The 22,324-nt window shown below is 32.9% G+C and overlaps 1 protein-coding gene across 7 annotated transcripts in view; it reads left to right on the top strand.

Moving 5' to 3' along the window:
• LOC115211793 (roundabout homolog 1) overlaps window positions 1–22,324 on the top strand; it is a 703,622-nt gene that overhangs the window by 475,383 nt on the left and 205,915 nt on the right. For 6 of the 7 annotated variants that reach the window (XM_036503452.1, XM_036503453.1, XM_036503451.1 and 3 more), the window contains exons 18-19: window positions 455–494; window positions 8,725–8,757. In XM_036503452.1, the coding sequence (XP_036359345.1) occupies window positions 455–494; window positions 8,725–8,757 (73 nt within the window). The remainder of the gene's footprint in view (window positions 1–454; window positions 495–8,724; window positions 8,758–22,324) is intronic. The other variant, XM_036503450.1, reaches the window with a different exon arrangement.

Here is a 22,324-nt window from a genome sequence, read left to right as displayed (position 1 = left end):
GAATAAGCACTAGGCTTAAAAAAGTTCTCAGGTCGATTTGTTCAATTAAAATCCCCTCAAAGCGGTATCCCAGCATGGCCTCGGTCAAATGCCTGAAACAATTAAAAGAATGAAAGAATATCAAAACTGCATTATTGAACGTCTTTATCCTTTTTCACATACTTTAAGAAGCATTTGGTTGCTATTTGTTCTGAAAGTGTCTCATCAGTTCAATACATTTTAAAGTAAAGGGTCACCTGAAATATAGCATAACAGCCAAAATATAACATCTAGTAAATTAGCATTATAAATTTTTTTTAAATGGTTTGATGTCAGATTTATATCAGAATACATGAGAAATTTAATTCAAATGATATTATAGTTATTTATACTACCATCATTCAAAATATGCAGAAAAAATTTAATTCCCATGAAATCGGATATTTTAATTGAAATCTATTTTTTCGTTTCTTTGTTGTGGCAGCGCCTCTTCAAAAACAGGAAGAACAAGCTCGGTAAGTAAAACAAAATATATTCTTTCAAAGTCTTTCAATATTAGAACTATTTACCATTCTACAGCCATTAGCATTTGAATGGTTTTGTGACTTTTACATTGTTCTTTTATACTATGTGGCATCAGCATTTTTTAAAATATTTTTTGTTACCCATTTCCCTGCCTTCCCCTCTCTTACCCTCTTTCTCTCTCTTCCTCTTTCTCTGCCCGTCTCTTTCTCTTTATTTCCATCAATCAAATGCTTTTTTCCCCATGTTAATGAACTTGTTTACATTCAACTTAAAAAATCTAAATTATCAAGTGTCAAAATCGTTGCTCTGTAGTGTTGAGCATATATTGTAAGTTTGTGTAATTTGGGTAGAAATTTATATTAAGAGCCAACTCAATGATGCAATTGATATGTATATCAACAAATATAGTGAATGTGAATCCTCAATTTGAATATTTAGGTTTCTTTTTATTCTTAATTTCATGTGTATTTGTTTTTATGTTATTTTTTTGTTGTTTTTGCACAAAAGTAACAAACAAATCCAAGTATTACTACTACTACTAATACTACTACTACAATAAAACAATAACAACAATGAAAAGTCTTCTACTGCTATTGATGATAATAATGATTGCTTTTATTTGCCACGAGGACAGCAGATGAAGGAACATTACATGGAAATTTAATTATAATAAAGATATTGATGATGTATGATTTTTAAAATATTTTTTAATATTTTTATGAGTATGATGATAACAACAGCATAATATTTGATGATGATGACGATGGTAGTGGTGGTAGTAGTGACGATGATGATGATGATGACAATCACGATGATGGTGGCGACGATGATGAGGACAACAGCAATGATGATGATCATAACGATGATGCTAATGCCAACACAATTACTAATGATGAACCGGGAAAAATCTACTAAAACAATTAAAATCTGAGCTGTTCATTTTACAATCCCACAGAACTATTAAAATCTAAGATTTAAACTAAAAATCATGTTATCTTTTTCTGAAATGTCACTGAAATGTTAACGTTACATGTGTCTTTTTAACTTACTTCAGAAATGTCTAACTTCCTCTCCTTTAAAAAACAGATGTCTCCTCCTTCCTAATCTGTTATTCCATTATTATTATTATTATCATTATTATTATTATTATCATTATCATTATTATTATTATTATTATTATTATTCAGTTTATGGTTTCTTCCTTTCTGACTTCAGTCTCTTCTAATCTCTCATCTCCTCTCAGAACTTCTTCTCAGTTTCTTTTCATTCACTATTATCAGCAGCAACATCACCCCATCCTACAGACACATTGTCAAACAAACAAGAGTACCTTCATATGGTCATTCAACCTGCTAGAAATATCAAACAAATTTTTTTTTTAATCACAACATACCATACCATAGGCACAGGCATGGCTGTGTGGTAAGAAGCTTGCTTCCCAATCACATGGTTCTGTGTTCAGTTTTATTGTGTGGCACCTTGAGCAAGTGTCTTCCACTATAACTTCAGGCCAGCCAAAGCCTTATATATATATGTGTGTGTGTGTGTGTGTATTATATATGTATATATATATATGTGTGTGTGTGAGCATATATTTATGTCTGTGTTTGTTCACTGCCTGACAACCGGTGTTAGTGTGCTTATGTCCATGTAACTTAGCAGTTCAGCAGAAGAGAACAACAGAATAAGTACCAGACTTTTAAGAAATAAAAATAACAAGTACTGAGATTGATTCATTCAACTAAAAATTCATCAAGGTGATGCCCTAGTATGGCATTTTCGTTTGGTGCATGTGCTAGTAGCAGTAGCTTCCCAATTGATGGTATTGTTAGTGTTGTAGAGGCCTCACTGAGGGCAGTGGTGGAAGACTGGCTGTAGGTTGGCAGCACTGGTGGTGATTACTGTAGTAGTAGTCAGTGATTGTAGTAATGGTAAATGCTATAGTAGCAGTTGGTGAAGGCATTGTCTATATTGGTGTTGTTGGTGATGGTGGCAAATGCCACGGTAGTATTTGGTGGTGGTATTGGTGGTGTATGTCCTTGTAGTAATCTTTGGAAAGTTGCTACTCACCAGATATATGCCATATGATTGCATATGAAGATAACAGTTCATATTACATACAAATGCACAGAGAGAATTAAATATCTTCTTGTACTTTTAGCTGTGTAGCGCTGAGCAGAATTACAGTTAAAAATTTGCCCAGCCTTATTTATCAAATGCAGGCTTACATTCACAAGTACATTGTATCAGAAAGGACCATGATGAAAGGTTAGGAGCTGACACTCATCAAACCCATACCAGTACTGAAATATTGACGTTAATTGATTATGATCATTGGTTCTCAACCAGGGTCCATATAAGATTTTTAGGAGGTCCAACACATCAAAATAGTAAATTAGGGATCCACAATAGTATTTTAAGGGCGTCTGAAAAACATTTTGCTTCAGATGTATGTATTGGTATGTATTGCTGCAAAAAACAGCTGGGTTTCTCTGTTTACATAGTTCAACCTTCACAATGTAAAAAAAAAAAAAAAACTTTAAAAAATAGGAGTTTTATAAGAGGTACCTATAAAACTAGTTTTTAAACACCAAATGACAAGAATAAAATAGTATTTAAAGAGGTCCATAGATAAAAGATGGTTGAGAACCCTTGGATTGTGGTGATAATTACACACACACATGTCTTTATAAGAAGCTGATGATTCCCTTTGTTGCCACTCAGTTATTTTTGCCTTATGAAATGATTCAGGCAAAAATTATTTTCAAACTTCTGAATGATCACGTATGACAAGAAATTCTGAGTTGGGGCACAGTGAATCAATCCTATATGAATATGGACATAGAGTCAGTGACATGTATTGAGTACTTTTTCAGACATGTGTGTGTGTGTGTGTGGTTGAAGACGTTTGCTTCCAACTATGTGGTTTCAAGTTCAGTCCCACTATGTAGAACCTTGGGCAGATGATGTCTTCTGTAGCTCTAAGGTGACCAAACTTGTGTGTGGATTTAGTAGACAGAAGCCAAAAGGCTGGTCATGTATATAAGTATTGATTTCAAATTTTGGCACAAGGGTAGCAGTTTTGGGGGAGTGGATAAGCCAATGACTTTGACCCCACTTGCTCAGTTGATACTTATTTTATTGACCCCAAAAGGATGAAAGTCAAAGTTGACCCCAGTGGAATTTGAACTCAGAACGTAGACATGGGCAAAATGCTGCTAAGTATTTTGTCTGGTGCAGTAACAATTCTGCCAGCTCACCACCATATATATATACATATATATATATATATATATCGCCTTACTGGCACATGTAAAAAGATTTGAGCGAGGTCATTGCCAGTACTGCCTGACTGGCCCCCGTTCCAGTAGCACGTAAAAGGCACCCACTACACTCTCAGAGTGATTGGCGTTAGGAAGGGCATCCAGCTGTAGAAACTCTGCCAGATCAAGATTGGAGCCTGGTGCAGCCATCTGGTTTGCCAGCAGTCAGTCAAAACTGTCCAACCCATGCTAGCGTGGAAAGCAGACGTTAAACGATGATGATGATGATCATCATCATCATCATTATATATATATATATATATATATATATATATATATATATATAATGACTAATAGAATGGACTAACATATTTTGTTGCATAATATTACAATTGTTTCATCACCATTTTACTAGAAGATCATTGCAGAAATATTATTACATAATACATGAAACAACACATCATATTGATATTATTCCAGCAATACTGGCAAGGGGCAATTTTGCAGGTTTATCAATGAAACTGGTTTGCTAAACTGAACTTTATCCTACTTAGTATATACCTCACATTGATAATGTTATAATCACAGTTTAAACAAAAAAATAAACTTGAGTACATTCTAAGCTACAACATAAATTGATCTGTCAAGAAATGGGGTGAACGAAGTAAGCAAAAAAATAAATAAATAAAAACAATTAGAAAAAGCTTATAAATAAATGAATAAAAAAAATATACAAAATACATATAATAAAACTTATCTTAATGTCTGGAGAGTTTCATATCTCTTAATTGTTAGTGTCTCCCCTAATGTCATTAGGTCGTCTGACCACACTAGTCAACTTGAATTGAAATAAAGTGTGTGTATATATATAATATATATATAGATATGTGTGTGTATAGATAAATAGATATGTATGTGTGTGTGTGTATATATAATATATATATATATATATATATATATAAAGCTCTCACTGCACTCTAGAGAGTGGTTAGTGTTAAAAATATTATATTTGGCCATAGTAACAATGCCAAAGCAGAAACATTGGAGCAAGACATGGTTTGTAGACTTGTTAGATCCTGTTGATTTGTCCAATCTATACCAGCATGATTATGATAATTATGTAGGTAAACAAGTAGACAGACTGAGAGATTGATAGACCTTGCACACACTATATTACCTATCTACCAATCTACATGAATGTATATATTACTTCACTGCCTGCAGACATATAAGTACAATTTTATATGAATCTCACAATAACTAATTACAGCAATTCCCACACCCTTTCATGCACCTGTGTGCAGGTATCATTGTGTTGTTAAGAAGTTTGGAACAACATGGCCCTGAGTTTGATCTCCCCACCACAGCATCTTGCAAAGGTGTTTTACCTTAGTTTCAGGTACACTAATATCTTGTGTGTGAAGTGTAGTAGATGAAAGCCATGAAAGTTTTGTGTGTTTATCTGTATAAAATACTTTGTGATGTTTATATCTGTAAATGATAGGTGAGCTTTGGGTTTGATATAATTGGTTACGGCTCTATAAGGTCATGTGTCTGTGTGGCTGCAGTTTCATGACTGGAACCACTAAAAAACTGAAGGATATAAAATGTCTTGCAAAATATGTTTGCGCAGACATGTGTGTGTGTGTGTCCATAATATAAACATTGATGTATTTATTAGAATTTAAGCAATACTTGGTTAAGATGAGTGGCAGGATGATGAGTAATTTTCTAATCATTCAACTTACAGAAGCTAGACTGTTCTCTAACATAGTCCAGTATCACACAGAAATTTGATGTTTAAGATTTACAACAACCCTAGCAATTAGCTATATTATGTAAGTGGTTAAGATTTTATCTACGATGTAGGTAAAACACTTAGAAGTACAAGGAAGATAGTAGAACTAAACAACTACCTCTCCATGAAAGAAATGTTTCACCTTACAACAAATATATTCCTATGAGAGAAATTATTACAAGTATGCTCTGCAAGTTGGCCATATTTGTAAATGTCTTCTGCATATAATTTATCTAAAATCTTAACCATCTATTTTATAGCTAATTACTGTACACACACATATTTATTGGCAGCTAAAATTTTATCTATAACATATCTTCAGTTATATCTGGAAGTGGAATATCATCATCACCACCACCACCATCATCATCATCATCATTTGGTTTGGTGGAGTGGCAGAACTGGTAAATCAGAGGGCAAGATACCCTCTTATATTTACGTATGTCCCTTTAGATTCTATATTCAAATTTTATTGATGTCAGCTTTGCTTTCATCCTTCTTAAAATAAAAACAAGTCAAGTATAAAGTTGGTTTCATTGACCATAATGGTTTCTCCATAAATTTGAGACCTTGTGTTAATGTTGGAAATTACCATTATTTTTATTATTATTATTAAGGTGGAGAGCTAACAGAATCATTACCATGCCGGAAAATATATTTAGTGGTATTTCTTCCATCCTTACGTTCTGAGTTGAAATTCTGCTAGGATTGGGTTTGCTTTTCATCCTTTCAGGGTCAATGGAATAAGTATCAGTTGAGCACTGGGGTCGATGTAAGCTACTGTCCCCACCACCCAATATTTCAGGCCTTGTGCCTATAGTAGAAAGTATTTCGTCTGTCTTCATGTTCCACCGATGTCGACTGTGCCTTTCATCCTTTCAAGGTCAATAAATTAAGTACCAGTCAAGTACTGGGGTCGATATAATCAAATATTCCCTCCCCCAAAAAAATTTCAGGCCCTGTGCTTAAAGTAGAAAGAATTATTATTATTATTATTATTATTATTATTATTATTATTATTATTATTATTATTGTTGTTATCATTATTATTATGAAAGTGGCAAGCTGGCAGAATCATTAGCACACCAGACAATGGCAGTTCTTCTTTTATGTTCTGAGTTCAAATTCAAATGCTGTCATGGTCAACTTTGCCTTTCATATTTTCGGAGTTGATAAAATAAGTATTAGTTGAACAATGGAGTCAATATAATCGACTTAATTCCTCCCCTGAAATTGATGGCCTTGTGCCAAAATTTAAAACCATTATAATTGTTGTTGTTGTTGTTGCTGTTATTATTGTTATTATTATTATTAAGGTAGCAAGCTGGTAGAATCATTAGCATGTCAGGCGAAATGCTTAGTGGTATTTTGTCTGTCGCTACGTTCCAAGTTCAAATTCTGTCGAGGTCAACTTTGCCCTTCATCCTTTTAGTACCACTCAAGTACTGGGGTCGATGTAATTGATTGTTCCCCTCCCCACAAAAATCCAGGCCTTGTCCCTACAATAGAAAGGATTATTATTATCATTGAGTGAGAGAGCAGTGCATGCCATCAAAGTGACACTGGGGTAAAATATACGAAGCCCAGTATACCCATCATGACTACCTGTCTGATAAGGGTACACCAGGCACATGCTTCAGAACCATATGTGCGCAACATATTGATCTCATATCAAGATAAACAGCACACGACCTTGCAGGTGGGGCCCTGTTAGAATTTTCTTCTGGTCGAGTAGCCCATCCTGCCCAAAAGATCCCTGAATAAGAATTGTTTAAGGATGTTGAACGAACAACCCATGTTTCCTAAGGTGAATTATCCAAACCTCTAAGATGCTCCCCCACTACTTCTGCTCATGATCGGAGATGCACATATCGTCAGCCACTAAGGGACATGCTCAACTGGTTAAGGCCAAACAAATGACAAGCAAATCTGTGGTATTGAGCAGAATATTTGCTGTAGCCCATCTTTTATACCAAGACAAAACAATGTACATGATAACACTTCCAATCAGTTAAGATCAGCAGCCACAAGAGCCACTACCTGGTACTGCATCATCATCGTTATTATTATTATTATTATTATTATTATTATTATTATTATTATTATTATTATTATTATCATTATTATTAACAACATGCCAAGCTGGCAGGATCATTAGTAAACTGGACACAATACTTAGTGGCATTTCTTCTTGCTTTATGTTCTGAGTTTAAATACTGCTGAGGTTGAATTTGCCTTTAATTCTCTCAGGGTTGATAAAATAAATACTAGCCAAGCAGTGGGGTTTGTGCAATCACCTTACGTAAGCCACTTAAAATTGCTGCCCTTGTGCTAGGATTTGAAACCGTTATGATAGTGAGCTGATGAGATCATTACCACACCAGAAAAAAAATGCTTAACATCGTTTCTTTTGGCTCTTTATGTTCTGATGCCACTGAAGTCAACTTTATGTTTCATCTTTTGGAGTTGATAAACTAAGTACCAGTTGAGCACTAGGGTTGATGTAATCAACTTTCCTTCCCTTCAAAATTGCTGACCTTGTGCCAGAATTAGAAAGGATTATTATTGATACTAAAGACATGAGCTAGCAGAATTGTTAAAGTACTGAAAAATATGCTTTGCTACATCTGTTCGAGCTCTTTACATGTTGAGTTCAAATCCCTCCAAGGTCAATTTTGCTCTTCTTTCATTTGATTAACCCCTTCTCCTTAAAATTGTTGGTAGACTCAATAAAGCAGTTAACAAAGTATGATACAGTATTTAGTCATGTCCTCCTTCTAAATTTTAGGTTTAAATTCCAGCAGAGTCTTCTTTGCTTTTTATTCTTCTGGGGTTAATAAAGTAAGCAGTAATGATGTATTGGGTTTGATGAGATTGACCACTCCCCACCCCAAAGTGTACAGGCTTGTGCCAATGAAGAAAGTATATTATTAACTGCCTCTAATATCGTACCAAATCCTCAGTGTTAAAATATCTTCCCACAGCTTTTAGTATCTCCTCTCCTGCCATCCATTACTCACTCTTTCCCATGTTTTACTTCTGCTTCTCTTTCTCTCTATCTCTCCTTCTTCCCCCCCCCCCATTCTCTCTTTCTGTGTATCGCTTCCTTATTAGCTTTACCAGTTATTTTTACTGTGATTTTTCCCTGTCCTTGTCCAGATATGCTGTTGTACCTGCTGGCTATATGAAATGGTGAGCTAAACCGGTGATCAATTGCTTTCCTTTTTTTCTATTTCAAATCACTCCTCTGCCAACACCTCTACACTGACACCATCACTGCCACCACACCTATCTTCCTACTTAGTTTATTTCTTTATTTTTGTTGTTTTTTTTCTTTCTGCATTCTTCCTTTTATATCTGTTTACTTTCAGTTTTAATTCTTCTTTATTGTTGTATTCCTACCCATCTCAGCATCGTCTATTTCCTGGAAAATTTCAAAATTTATTTTTAAGTGTTTTTTTTTCAGTTCTGTATTTTCTTATTTTTTTTAAAAACTATTTTATTATTTCTTATCAGTCAAGTGTTAGATGGTGTCATGTGTCTGTAAGCTGTACTCTAGAAACCAAACCTGTGGGCTAGGTTTCAAATCCTCACAATTCTCTTTCTCTTAAACCTCCAATACAACAACCATTTCTTCTTCTTCTCCTTCTTCCTCCTTCCTCTTTAGAAAAAGCATGAAAAACGCAACCTCTTATCTTTCATTTTTCCTCTTTTTAAATAAACCTTTAGTCTTGTTGTTTACATAGCATATTATTATTATTATTATATTATTATTATTATTATTATTATTATAATTATTATTATTATTATTATTATTATTATTATTATTATTATTATTATTTATTGTTGTTGTTGTTATTGATTGTTCTGTATTTCCTTATCTATACTTGTTAGTTTTTTATCATGGAAAGTTTGCAACATATTATTTATTTGAGATTTGAGTTATGTAGTAGTAGTAGTAGTAGTTGTTGTTGTAGTAGTAGTAGTAGTAGTAGTAGTAGTAGTAGTTTTTGTCATTGCAGAATATTTTTCTTTCTTTCTATCTTTCCCCTTTTATTTTCGTTGCATTTTCCTCGTGTTTCTCTTCCAAAACCACCATGACCACCACTAGTGGAATGTTTTTATTTATATATTTATTTTGCATTCTTTTGAAATTATTATTCACATGTTGATTATATATTCGTTTTGCATGGAAAGGTAAAATATCGCAATGATTATTGTGAACCAGTTTTCTCTACTATAGTTATTTATTCATTTATTCAATGAATTAATTTCTGTAGGCTGGAAAATAGTATTTTTCTTTCTCTCTCTTTTATTTCCTTTAACCCTTTCAATGCCAATCATCTTCATAGCATAACTGATTCCATTATACAAAACCTCTCGTTTCAAAGTGTTCATATTTAAATTAACATTTCATCATAATTTTATGTAAGAACTTTTTTGCATTATGTTTCAAGCACCAGTTTGATAATGACAAAAGTTAGTTAATTTGATTAAATTCCTCCCATTTATTAATTATTTTCAAAATTAATTGAAATATATAGAAAGTGATTTTCATAAGAAATATATAATCACACGAGGGTGAAACAATATTATTAATTCATTTTTGTGTTTCATTTCATGATTTTTGTTTTTTTTTTAAAGTATGATCCAATTCTGCAATGCCTTAAGCTCTCTTACAATAATTATGAATAAACAAGTAGTATAAAATTAGAAACCAAACGTTTTGTTTGAGGAAGATTCAAAATACCATTGTTGATAAAAAGAAGTTGTGTACTAGGTTATTGAAAACATTATCATTGGCTCAAGCGCTGCTCAAAAATAGTCATTGTGTTATTCTCATAAGCAGAACACATTATTCTGCTTTTCTCACTTTTTTAATATGACAATAAATTTCATTCCTTCTTCTGGATTAGTTGCTTAATCCAGGTCAGTTCCAATCAAGCTGTCACATGACCATATTCATGAGTTTTGATTACACTGTGTAACATGATTTTTGTCCTTGGGTAGCAAAACTGTTATTTCTGATTTGATTGGCCCAAAAGTATGAAAAATGGCTAATATTTCTTTCAAACTTTGCTTTTATTACATTCATTCAAACCCTGGAGAATCTCTCTCAATAGATGGCTATGATGTTCGCCCACTGATCCTGCTCATGATCAGAAATGCACATATTGTCAGCCACTAAGGGACATGCTCAAGTGGTTAAGGTCAAGCAACTGACAAGCAAATCTGTGGTATTGAGCAGAATATTTGCCATAACGATATTTCTGCTTCAGCAACTCGGTGCTGGATCTGTCTGAAATGTATTGGGAAATAGGTCAGTTTGGAAACATTGATGTCCAGATCACAAAAGCAAAGTTTCAAGAGAACAGTAGTCATTTGATTTCTAGGTAGAAACAAATAGAAAATAACACTTACTGGCCAAAGACAAAAAAAAAAAAATTTGTTACGCAGTGTTATTTAATCTTAGAGTATCTAAGACCACATTTCTATTGTTTACTTTTCCTTTTTTTAAAAATATGATGGGCTGAGATTTGCAGGAGATTTTACTGCTGTTTGTAGCAAGTCTAATAATCATATAAATGTTCTTTCAAGATTGAAAAGATAACTGTGGGAAAAACATTAAACTCTGATCCTGTGTTTAAAAAATACTTATTTTGGTAATATGAAAATATGCAAATTTACCAAAAACTTCACCACCCATGGCTTAATAGTCATGGGAAAATAGATGTGAAATAGAGACATGAATAGAAAATGATACTGTTGATAATAAAAGTAATAAAATTATTGAAAATATGAAAAAATAGTGTACTTTTACGTGTCATCAGATGAAATAGAGACAACATTGAAGGCAGGGCTTACGATTATAGACAATATACTACCCAGAACTTCACTCTATTTCGTTTTACAGTATATCAAGTTGTACTTGTTTTCTGTTTATTTGCAACCCAATTCCAGCCAGTGTTGATTACTCTTAGCCTACTAATTTTAGTGACTAACCTTGTGAACCAATGAGGGACTTTCTATACTGTTGGTCAACTTGTTTGCATTACCAGCAAGATTTCCCTCAAATTACTCCCCCATATCTTGAATAAAGAAGGACATATTGGACAATGTAGTCCCTGATATATGACCATTGATCATAGGTCTCTTTGATCTCTGCTGAGCTTAGGCTAAACTACAAAACCTGTCAGATGGGTGAAATTATCCAATCTTCTTCTACCCCTTATACAGTTTCTGCTATTTGAAATGAGTTTTTATTTGGGCTTTCATGTTCGATTAGAAATAGCTGGTTTCTAATGATACTTCAAATAAGTTTAATTCCTGAAACTTCTGTATTTATCTTCCATCTCTATCTTACATTCTACCCAGAAATATATTTACCTGACAATAGTTAAACCTGCAGCCCACACACTCTCTCTCTCTCCCTCTCTCTCTCCCTCTCTCTCTCCTCTCTCTCTCCCTCTCTCTCTCTAACTATTTCCCCTCTTATCTATTCCTCCATCTCTCTGCTTAATCTTTTTTCTATCAATTTGTTTTGCTCTCTCTCTCTCTCTCTCTCTCTCATTCCTAATATTTGATATTTCTACCATATCTTTCTATCTTCTACCTACGTATCTATTAAACATAGAAATGAGAAAATCAGAGTATTGATGGCTGGAAGCTTCAATTTTAATAAGTTAGCAAACTAATGCATAGTACTTTCACCTGTTGTAAATTTGTTCAAACAGGCACACACACAGTCTCTCTCTCTCTCTCTCTCTCTCTCTCTCTCTCTCTCTCTCTCTCTCTCTCTCTCTCTCTTAGTCTCTCAAAGCATAGTTGTACTTTTCTTTTATTTAGGTATATAAATACTAAAGTAATCAATGCACAGCTTTGGTAAAGGAGTGTGTAGAAAATGTCACATGTGTTAATAGCTAACTATGTAGCTACACAATTATTCAATTCTCTTTTCTATCTCTGTTTCACATCCATTCAGGATAACTAGTGGCCCCATTTGGATACCTTTGCAGAACTGTAGTGTGTTCAACCTGTCTATCTGTGTCTATGTGTGTGTGTGTGTTGGTATATTGTTGAATATTTAGCACCAAATCAACCCTGATCAAGCAAACCTACATTCAAAGCCATTTTCCACCCTGACTAGCTATCCTTTTCATTGGCACAATATATCTAGGTCCACATTAACTAGTACATCTGTCTTTTCCGAGATGGTTGGGTATGATTTGAAAGAAATTTCACTGCTATTTTTAAGAGATCAAAATCTTTTTTTGTGTTACATGTTGTCACATCATCATCATCATCATCATCATCATCATTTAATGTTTGTCTTCCATGCTAGCATGGGCGGGACAGTTTGACTGGAGCCGACCAGGCAGAAGCCTGCACCCATTACCTATGTGAATATTAACATTTCCTCAGTTAACATATATATATGTGTGTGTGTTTAGTTGAAGGAATAACTTGACTCATACCATGGCTTCATGTGGCTGACTAAATACGAGTAACCTTCAGTTGGAGATGCATACACTTTACATGGAGGCATACTTGCTGGCTCTAATTACTAGTGTCAATTATGAGAGTTCTTATTGTTCAGTCAAAAGTACTATGTACTTACTGGATTATTGTGTAAGTGGTTGAGTATTCCAAAGACACGAGGAAGAGATAAAACTGTCCCCTCTAAATCACCAGCTTTCGTTCATCTAATAGTTTTCCACATATTTGTTTACCTAGTTCCTATTACAAGGCTCAGGTTGACCTCAACCTGTCATAAAAGACACTTGTTGAAAGAATGCTTTTTAACTGATCAGCAGTGGCTGTGCTTACACACAAACATACCTATGCATGTCTATGTGGAGCCAATTGCAATAGAAGAGAAATGAATCTCTTATAATAACAAATCTTAAATAATTAATAATCCATGTTAAAACATTGACAAATTAATCCTCAACAGACAAGGTGAAGATTCCTATACATCTTACTTAAAACTCTTAAGTGATGTTTGAAACTATAGATATTGCAATTTCTAAAATTAAACCCCAACCAGTCTGTTTATGCAGTCAAGCTTTGCAAAATTGATTTCAATGGGATTTACTTGTAATAAACTTGTGCTTCAACAATAATAACAATGATAAACAATGCTATTTATTTTGATTACACATATGGTCAATATTTTTGAGAAGTTATGGATGTAACTGACAAAGGGAATGATAAGTTTTGTGAGGAATGAGGTATTAATGATTGAGTTAAGAGATGCATCAGTATCTATGACTTTCTGTGAATCAACACTACAGTAAATATAGATACTTACGTACAAATCTCCCTCAAATCTGTTATTTCTAGCATTCTGAGCATCTTAAAAAAGGAAAAGCAAATTATATATTGCACTTTGAATGAAAGATGGAATGGTCCTGTGTGGAATGTCTGGGTCAGAAGTCTATTTGATGAGAGAAACCTATGGATAAACACAACTGACATTTATTTTATGCACTTTTGTATGAATCTGTATGGCATTTCAAATAATTTTATCTTGTTTAACTTTGTCAGCCCTGCGCTTATATTAGTATAAATACAAGCTGTTTATTTGTTATTGGCTGCAAGCTAACTTCACTAAGTCGTATGGTAGGCTGGCTCATCAGTATGGATAGAGAAAATCAGTATGTGTCACTCAAATCAGTGATGTTACCAAATATATTTTTCATTACAAATCCAATATTATATTTTAGTAATTCTTAATATCTTTCAAGCATATTTACATCTTATAGAGTTAAAGCAGTAGACTGGAAGATCATTAGGGTTAAACAGAATGCCTCACAGTATTTGTTGTGGCTCTTTACATTTGAAATAAATTCTGCTGTGATCAACTTTGCCTTCCATTATTTCAAAGTTGTCATTGTCATCATCATTGTTTAGCATGCTTTTTCCATGCTGGCATGGGTTGGATGATTTGTTAAGAGCTAACCAGCCGAAGAGCTGTTCAGACCCCAGTTTTCTGTTTTGGCATGGTTTCTACAGTAAAATGCCCTTTTTAACATCAACCACTTTACAGAGTGTGCTGGGTGCTTTTTTCATGCCACCCTAAAATGTAATAAAATAAATTAACTGTTGAAAATAGAATTGGCAGAATTCTTAGAATATAAAACAAATTACTATGCAGTATTTGTTCTGGTCCTATTTATTCTGAATTTACCTGCAATAGTATGGTACCAAGGATATGTCAGTCATTTCTCTTTCTCTTGGACAACATTGGCAGCATGGAGAAGAGAGATTTGCTGCATGGACAACCATAGGTTTTGTATATAAAGAATTTTATTAGGCTAGCATTCTGGAGAGGAATTTTCCTACTTTAGATACTTCAGTTCATTTATCTCAATATATGTTGTTCAAAATTGCATTGTAATGTTTGTTTCTATTTTACCCTTCTGTGTTAAAGTAGTAGTTAAGTAGAGAAACTGATTTAGTCAATTAACCTCTCTTCTTAAATTTATATCATTATGCCTCTTTTAGAAACAAATATTATGATCCAATGTAATCTTGATTCTGTGACATTCTTTAATTGATTCTAAATAGCAGTTTTTATCTTTGATTACTATATATACTGTGTAAAATATCCATTTTATCTCTTTTTTTTTTTCAAATTCAATTTCTATGTAAACTCCTACACTTTTTTAACCAGTCTCTTCAATGTTCCCCCTTTATCTGATGCTTGTGAAGTAAATCACTGAAATCATTATTATGTTAAGTAAGATGGTGAGCTGATAGAGTCCTTAGCAGGATGGATGAAATGCTGAGCAGTATTTTGCCAATTGCTACATTCTGAGCTCAAATTCCACCAGGGTGAACTTTGCTTTTCATCCTTTTGGGGTCAATAAATTAAGTACCAATGAAACACCAGGGTCAATGTTAGCAACTAATCCCGCCTCCTCAAATTTCAGGCCTTGTGCCTTTAGTAGAAAGGATTATTATTATGTTAAGCACCAGACAAAATGCCTAATACTACTTGTTCTGGCATTTTATGCCCTGAATTCAAACCCTACTGTGATCAATTTTGCACACTTGCATTCTTCCAGGGCTGATAAAATAACATACCATTCAAATTCTAGGTTGATGGTCTCAACTCTCTGCTCCCAAAATTTGCTGACCTTGTGTCTGTGCAAAACATCATTAAAATGTTGCGGTTTGACAGAATCGTTAGAGCATCAGACAAAATGTTTTATAGTCTGAGTTCAAATCCTATCAAAGTCAACTTTAACTATCTGCAATAGGGGTTGATAAATTAAAATGCTAATCAAGTCTTATTATTATTATTATTATTGTATGTGTTCTTAGTTTCTCAGATTGTTTTAACCATGCTAAGGCCAAACTGGAGCATCATTATTTTATGTGTGTGTGTGTGTTTGTATGAGTGCGTGTGTGTATGACCCTTGAAATTTAGGATTGCAGAAAATGTTTTCAATGAAACTATATTTTTATTTTATATTCATACGAGAAATTATCTCCACTTCCCCATCCTTCCCTATTGTTATCTTTATAATCACTGTAGTCATCATGATTATCATCATCATCATCACAATGTCCTTGACATCATAATTATCATTATAGTCATCATCATCATTCTAATCTTCATTACTGTAATCATCATCATTGTCATCATCAATATTATTTTGTTAGTAAGCTTCTTTATTCATTTTGTGACTAGTTGTTTGTTTTTGCTTCCAATATGTTTTTGAAAAATACTTAAAGCAAAACTCAAGTCTTTGAGGCAAGAGCATGATGAATAGAAACCCTTGAGAATCATAACATTTATAAGAACTTTTGAAAGAATTTTTTTGTTGTCTTTATTCCCCTTCCTTGTGCACAGAAAATTTTACCCAATCTTTTGAGTGTGTGTGCGCGTATGCATATATATAATCATTACCATTTAATATCCATTTACATGTGTGTGTATGTATGTAAGTATGTATATATGTATGTATGTGTTATATATACACACACACGTGAATACACACACATGCATATTTGTATGTATAGATGTAACGATGATGATATGTATTATGTGTGTGTGTGTTTACATATGTATGCATGTGTGTATACACACACACACACACACACACATATGTATGTATAAATATATATATAAATATTAATTTAACCATTGTTAAATTTCCATGATACATCTTAAGTTTTATAAGACTTTTTTATCATATTAAAAGACTGATCCTTCTCATCTCTGAATCAACAACAGCAATTCATCTTGTCTTGATAAATACTTCCAGTTTTGCAGTTTATTCTGTTCTCTTTTATTTTATTTCATTTCATTTTGTTTTATAGATTTCTTTCTAAACATTTAAAAATTCTTCCTTAACTTTTATTTAACATCATCATATCAACATAATTCAGACTTGAAGTATCATATGCTTTTATTTGGTGAAAAAGTAAATGACAATGTGATTAAGTCTTTGAAATTTTCAACTTCTTTTGTTTGTCTACTCATTTATCATTGTGTGTGTGTATGTGTGTGTTGTAATAGCTGTGTCTTCAATAACATTATAAGTTATTGCACAAATTTTTATTCTTTGTTATTTTTTGTCTTTAGTTTTCCTCTTCTCATTGTAAGTCATATTAATCCTTTTCTTAACTTCAATTTAATATAAATTATATTTTCAACGTGTTTTTTTTTTAATATATTAATCAGTCAATCAATATTTATTTTGAGCAATAATATGACAGAATTATTAGAGTTGAAAATTAAAAATCATTTTCAAATATTTAGTTTTATCTCTAAAATCCTACCTTCTTCTGAAATTGACTTCAGTTTTCACTCCTCTGGGCATCAGAATTTGCCTTTTCATCTCTTTGGCACAAATAAAATAAATGCTAATTACAAACTAGAGTAGTTGAATCAACTGACTAACCTCCAGTCTTACAATTCTCCAGCCTCGTGCTGAATTAATATTTTTAGAAACTAATTCCACTCTTAGCATTTTGGGGTCATATCCTATTATAGACATCTTTGCATTAATATAATTTCTAGCAATGTACTGGGGTTAATTCAATTAACTGTACCAATTTGCTCATCAATACATATCAATATTAGGTTGCATTGATCAGATTTGAGGTCAGATACTTTGAATGAGTTTTTCAACCAAATATGAACAAAGTTGGGTAGCCTCTGTCAACTCTATGAATATTTTGCAAGCTACACTTATTTGGATAAGATAGCATGGAGAAGTATGAGGTATGAGAAGTACTGACAGTTCAAGCAAAGCCCCCCTGTGTGCGTGTGTGTCCTCCTGCTTTTCCTTTCTGATAAAGGTCATTGCTCATTAGTATTTTCATCTGTCTGCAGCATGCAAACTTCCCCAAATTTGCAGATTTTGTTAACAGACTTGTTGCTGTCATAAGCCATCACTAGTTTCCTCAAACATAAGCCACTTCTAGTTTCCTCTGGTTTTTATATCTGAAATATTTTAAGCAAGATTTGTTATTAGCTAACTTCTATCTGCAATGCCAAAGTAAAGATATTATTATTTCAATCAAGTGAGGTGGCAAACTGGCTGAATCTTCACCATGCCAGGCAAATACTTGGCAGCATTTCATTTGTTTTTTCCTCCTGAGCTCAAATTCTGCTGAGGTTGACTTTACTTTTCATAATTCTGGGATCACTAATATAAGTACCAGTTGAGCACTAGGGTTAATGTAAACAACTTACCCTCTCCCCCAAACTTGCTGGCCTTATGCCAAAATTTGTAACAAATCTTTCAACCAAGCCTTGATGTTTTGAGGTAGTCTCTATCAGCTTTGCTAAGGTAAAGCTATGCAATGGAAGTATCTTATTCAATGCTTCAAAATGACAAGATTGTTAGTCTACTCTTAGAGGAGCCATGCTTTCAAATATTGTAGGCCAAAATATATACTAGTTCATTCAAACATGAACTGTATGAATGTGGTAGTCATAATAAGTGCCCTGACTAACCTGATAATACATTCTATATCAATCATTCTAATTTGTTGTTTTGCTTCAGGTCTTCCATTATTAAGTAGACTTATAGCCAAAAGCTTTCCTGTTGTCCTTCTTGCTTTTTTTTTGTGTGTTTTTTTAGACATATTATTTATATACAAGACTGTATTGTTGGCTGTGTATTTCTTTTTCGAAGATGGTACAGCATGATTTAAGAAAGCTATAACTGCTTCCCAAACCATATAGAGACCCCCTCATTAGTTTTTATTGCTGATGTTATTGCCCTCTCTTTATCCCTGATCAAAGAGATATTGTACTCCAAGGGGTTCCATCCATGATTATCTCATCATTTAACTTTCAGAAATATCATATAGAAGTCTATATCATGTTTTCTACCTTTTGATTCTTGATGTGATATGGTGGTAAGGTGAGATTTGCAGGAAATATCACTGCTATTTCTAGAAAGCAAAATGATGTTATAGAGGTTCCTTCTTTAGTTCATAACCCAGAGTCATAGTGACATATGTTTTTCAAATACATAATCATGGAATGTTTGCTAAAACTTAAGACATTTCTTTTCTCTAGAATTGAACATATGACCTGTGAATTTACAAAGTACACTCCACCTACACAGAGAGTCTACTACTGAAAACAAGTTGAGAAATGCCTGCCTTAATAGATCTCAAATGATTCAGTGTTTAGTAATGGGTGATATGATTTATTGGGCTAATCTGCTTTGTTTGACAGTAATCTTTATAAATTGCTCCCAAATCATTGAACCAAACCATTGTTTGCAGCATAGCCATTACCAGTTGCAATTTTAATGTATTCTTGTCTTTATTCTCTTATTCTTCTGTCCAAAGAAAACTTCATCCAACCTTTCCCATCACTTGCAGGTTAAGGAGGTAGATAGTAGTAGTTTTGTTGCTTTTTTTGTTTTTATTTCTGTTTATCTCTTTTCAGTTTTTTTTTCTCTTGTGAAATTTTCTTATAACAATCAGAATAAGTAATGGTAGAATAAAGTACAAGTTTTTTTTTCTTTCTTTGTACAAAACTAAACATCACTTTGTGATAATCAAACCCATTTTGACTGTTATAATTTTCTATTATTTTTTTTTAATGTATTTTCACCTCTTTTTGAAATTGTTTGAAGCATCCTGTTTTTCATTCTGATGTAATTGCAATGGATAGCTTAAAAGAAGTTCGATATGTGCACATTGTTTCGCGTAGCCAGTGTCTGATTTTGATTGATTGGTTAATTTCTATCAGTGATTACTCAGCTATAAAGTGGATAGGTCAACAGCATGTTGGACAAGTGTCTTTTACCATATATTTGGGCTGACCTGACTCTTATGAATGGAATTAGTTTAAAGGGAAACTATGCAAAAGTTTGTCAGATGGACTGTAACTATTTTGTTCTTCTTTGATAAACATATCTATCACATGCCTTAACACTACCACCTGATCCTTGGTGCATTAGAGTCTACTGTGTTGCAAGCATCTGACCCACCAGATTTTGGATATGCTGCTCCAAAGTATAAGTTGTTTTTTTTTTCTCTGCTGCTCTGTTGGTGGCTCTGCAAAAAAAGAAATCTTGATTGTTAACTTTCTCCTTTGCAGAAGATATGAAAAGTTATTATAGAATGGAAAGAATTTGTAGTTTAAATAGAAAATATAATTAAGAAAATGATATTTAAGAAAATATTATGTAATTACACTTTATTTAAAACACAACTTAAAGAAAGTATCTCTTATCTTTTATTGGTTTTGGGCTTGAGGGGGAAGCTATGCTGAGGTACTTCCTTAAAGAATTTTTACTCAAATGAATCAATGCCAGTACTTTTCTTTAAGCCTGGTACTTATTCTATTGATTTCTATCATCAAACTGCTAAGTCATGGGGAAGTAAATACATCTACACCATTGTCAAGCAGTGGTGGGAGACAAACACAGGTACATAGTCACACACACACACACACACACACATATATATGCAATGGGTTTCTTTCCGTTTCTGCCTACCAAATCAACTCACAAGGCTTTGGTTGTCCCAAAGCTATAGTAGAATACACTTGCCCAAAGTGCTATACAGTGGAACTGAACCCAGAACCATGTGGTTGGGAAACAAGCTTCTTGCCACACCTGCACCTACATAGTATATTCATTATTCTTTTGTTCTTTTACTTGTTTCAGTCATTTTGACTGCAGCCATTTTGACTGCAGCCATGCTGGAGCACCACCATCTAGTCAAAGTAATCAATCCTATGACTTATTCTTCATAAGCCTGCTACTTATTCTATCGATCTTTTTTACTGAACTGCTCAGTTATGGGAACGTAAACACACCAACATCGGTTGTCAAGCAATGGTGGAAGAGAGAAACATACTATATAGGTGCAAGTGTGGCTGTGTGGTAAGAGGCTTGCTTCCCAACCATGTGGTTCTGAGTTCAAGTGCAGTTGATTTGAGATTAAATAAATAAGTGCATAGCACTTTGAGCAAGTGTATTCTACTACTGCCTTGGGACGACCAAAGCAGTATATGAAGAAAAGAACCACTTTCTGAATGGTATTCGTATATATCAGACTGCATTGTCTAAAATATTCTATTCTAATTTAAGACAGTAGGATGTGATTTGAGGAAAATTTGTTTACTATTTCTAGCAGTTTGAAAGACTAAGTAAAGTTCACTCATTGGCTCAAAATAAACTCTGATCAAGCAAATATTAGTGGAATGCATTCTAGTCATAGTCATCCTATATTTTGTAAATTTGGAGTTACAGTGTTTTATACTATTTTTGATGACAGACAGATGTGATTTGAAAGATTTTGCTACTGTTTCTAACAATTACAGGTATGTTCACTGCCATCAATTCACCATGAGGAAAGTTTACTGCAAAAATATATCTATATTATCTCATCATTAATAATTAAAAACTATTTTATTGAATACATGATGAGGAATTGATAACAGTGAACTTTCCCTGTAGAGAATTGATAATGGTAAACTTACAGGACATAATTTCTAACAGTGCTAGTGAGAGCTTCCTTGTTGGCAAGACCAGCCAGCATACATTGGTGTCATGTTAGTTGTTGGACAAGCACTGAGATCACATTACTTGTTAGGTAGTTATATAGGTAAAAACATCTTTCTTACCCTCTGTCTTTCTCTTTCACTTTTCTTATCTGTCTGTCTATCTAGGTAACTGTCTAACATTTTCTATTTCTTTCCTTCAGAGAATGGTTGGTGTAAGAGACCTTGTGAGATATGCCATTTAGGGAGAATGTGATAGATAGTGAATCTGACAAGTAGAGTTTCAGTTATATATATAGAAATGCTTATATTAGCATCATAACAATAGGGATATGAGTGTGATTTGTATGTACGTGTGTGCATGTATATATATATATATATGTATATAAACACATACACACAAATGAGAGTATATTCCACCAATATATATATATATATATATATATAATATAATATATATATATATATATATATATCTATATACATTTATATATATATACATACATTTATATATTATATATATATATACATTTATATATATATATACATTTATATATATATATATACATTTATATATATATATACATTATATTATATATATTACATTTATATATATATATATACATTTATATATATATATATATATATACATTTATATATATATATACATTTATATATATATATATACATTTATATATATATATAACATTTATATATATATATATATATATATATATTATATATATATTATATATATATATATATACA

Source organism: Octopus sinensis, linkage group LG5 (genome assembly GCF_006345805.1).
Source record: "Octopus sinensis linkage group LG5, ASM634580v1, whole genome shotgun sequence".
Classification (NCBI taxonomy): domain Eukaryota; kingdom Metazoa; phylum Mollusca; class Cephalopoda; order Octopoda; family Octopodidae; genus Octopus; species Octopus sinensis.
The sequence above is the reverse complement of the archived record's forward strand: the minus strand, read 5'-3'. Positions and strand labels throughout refer to the sequence as shown.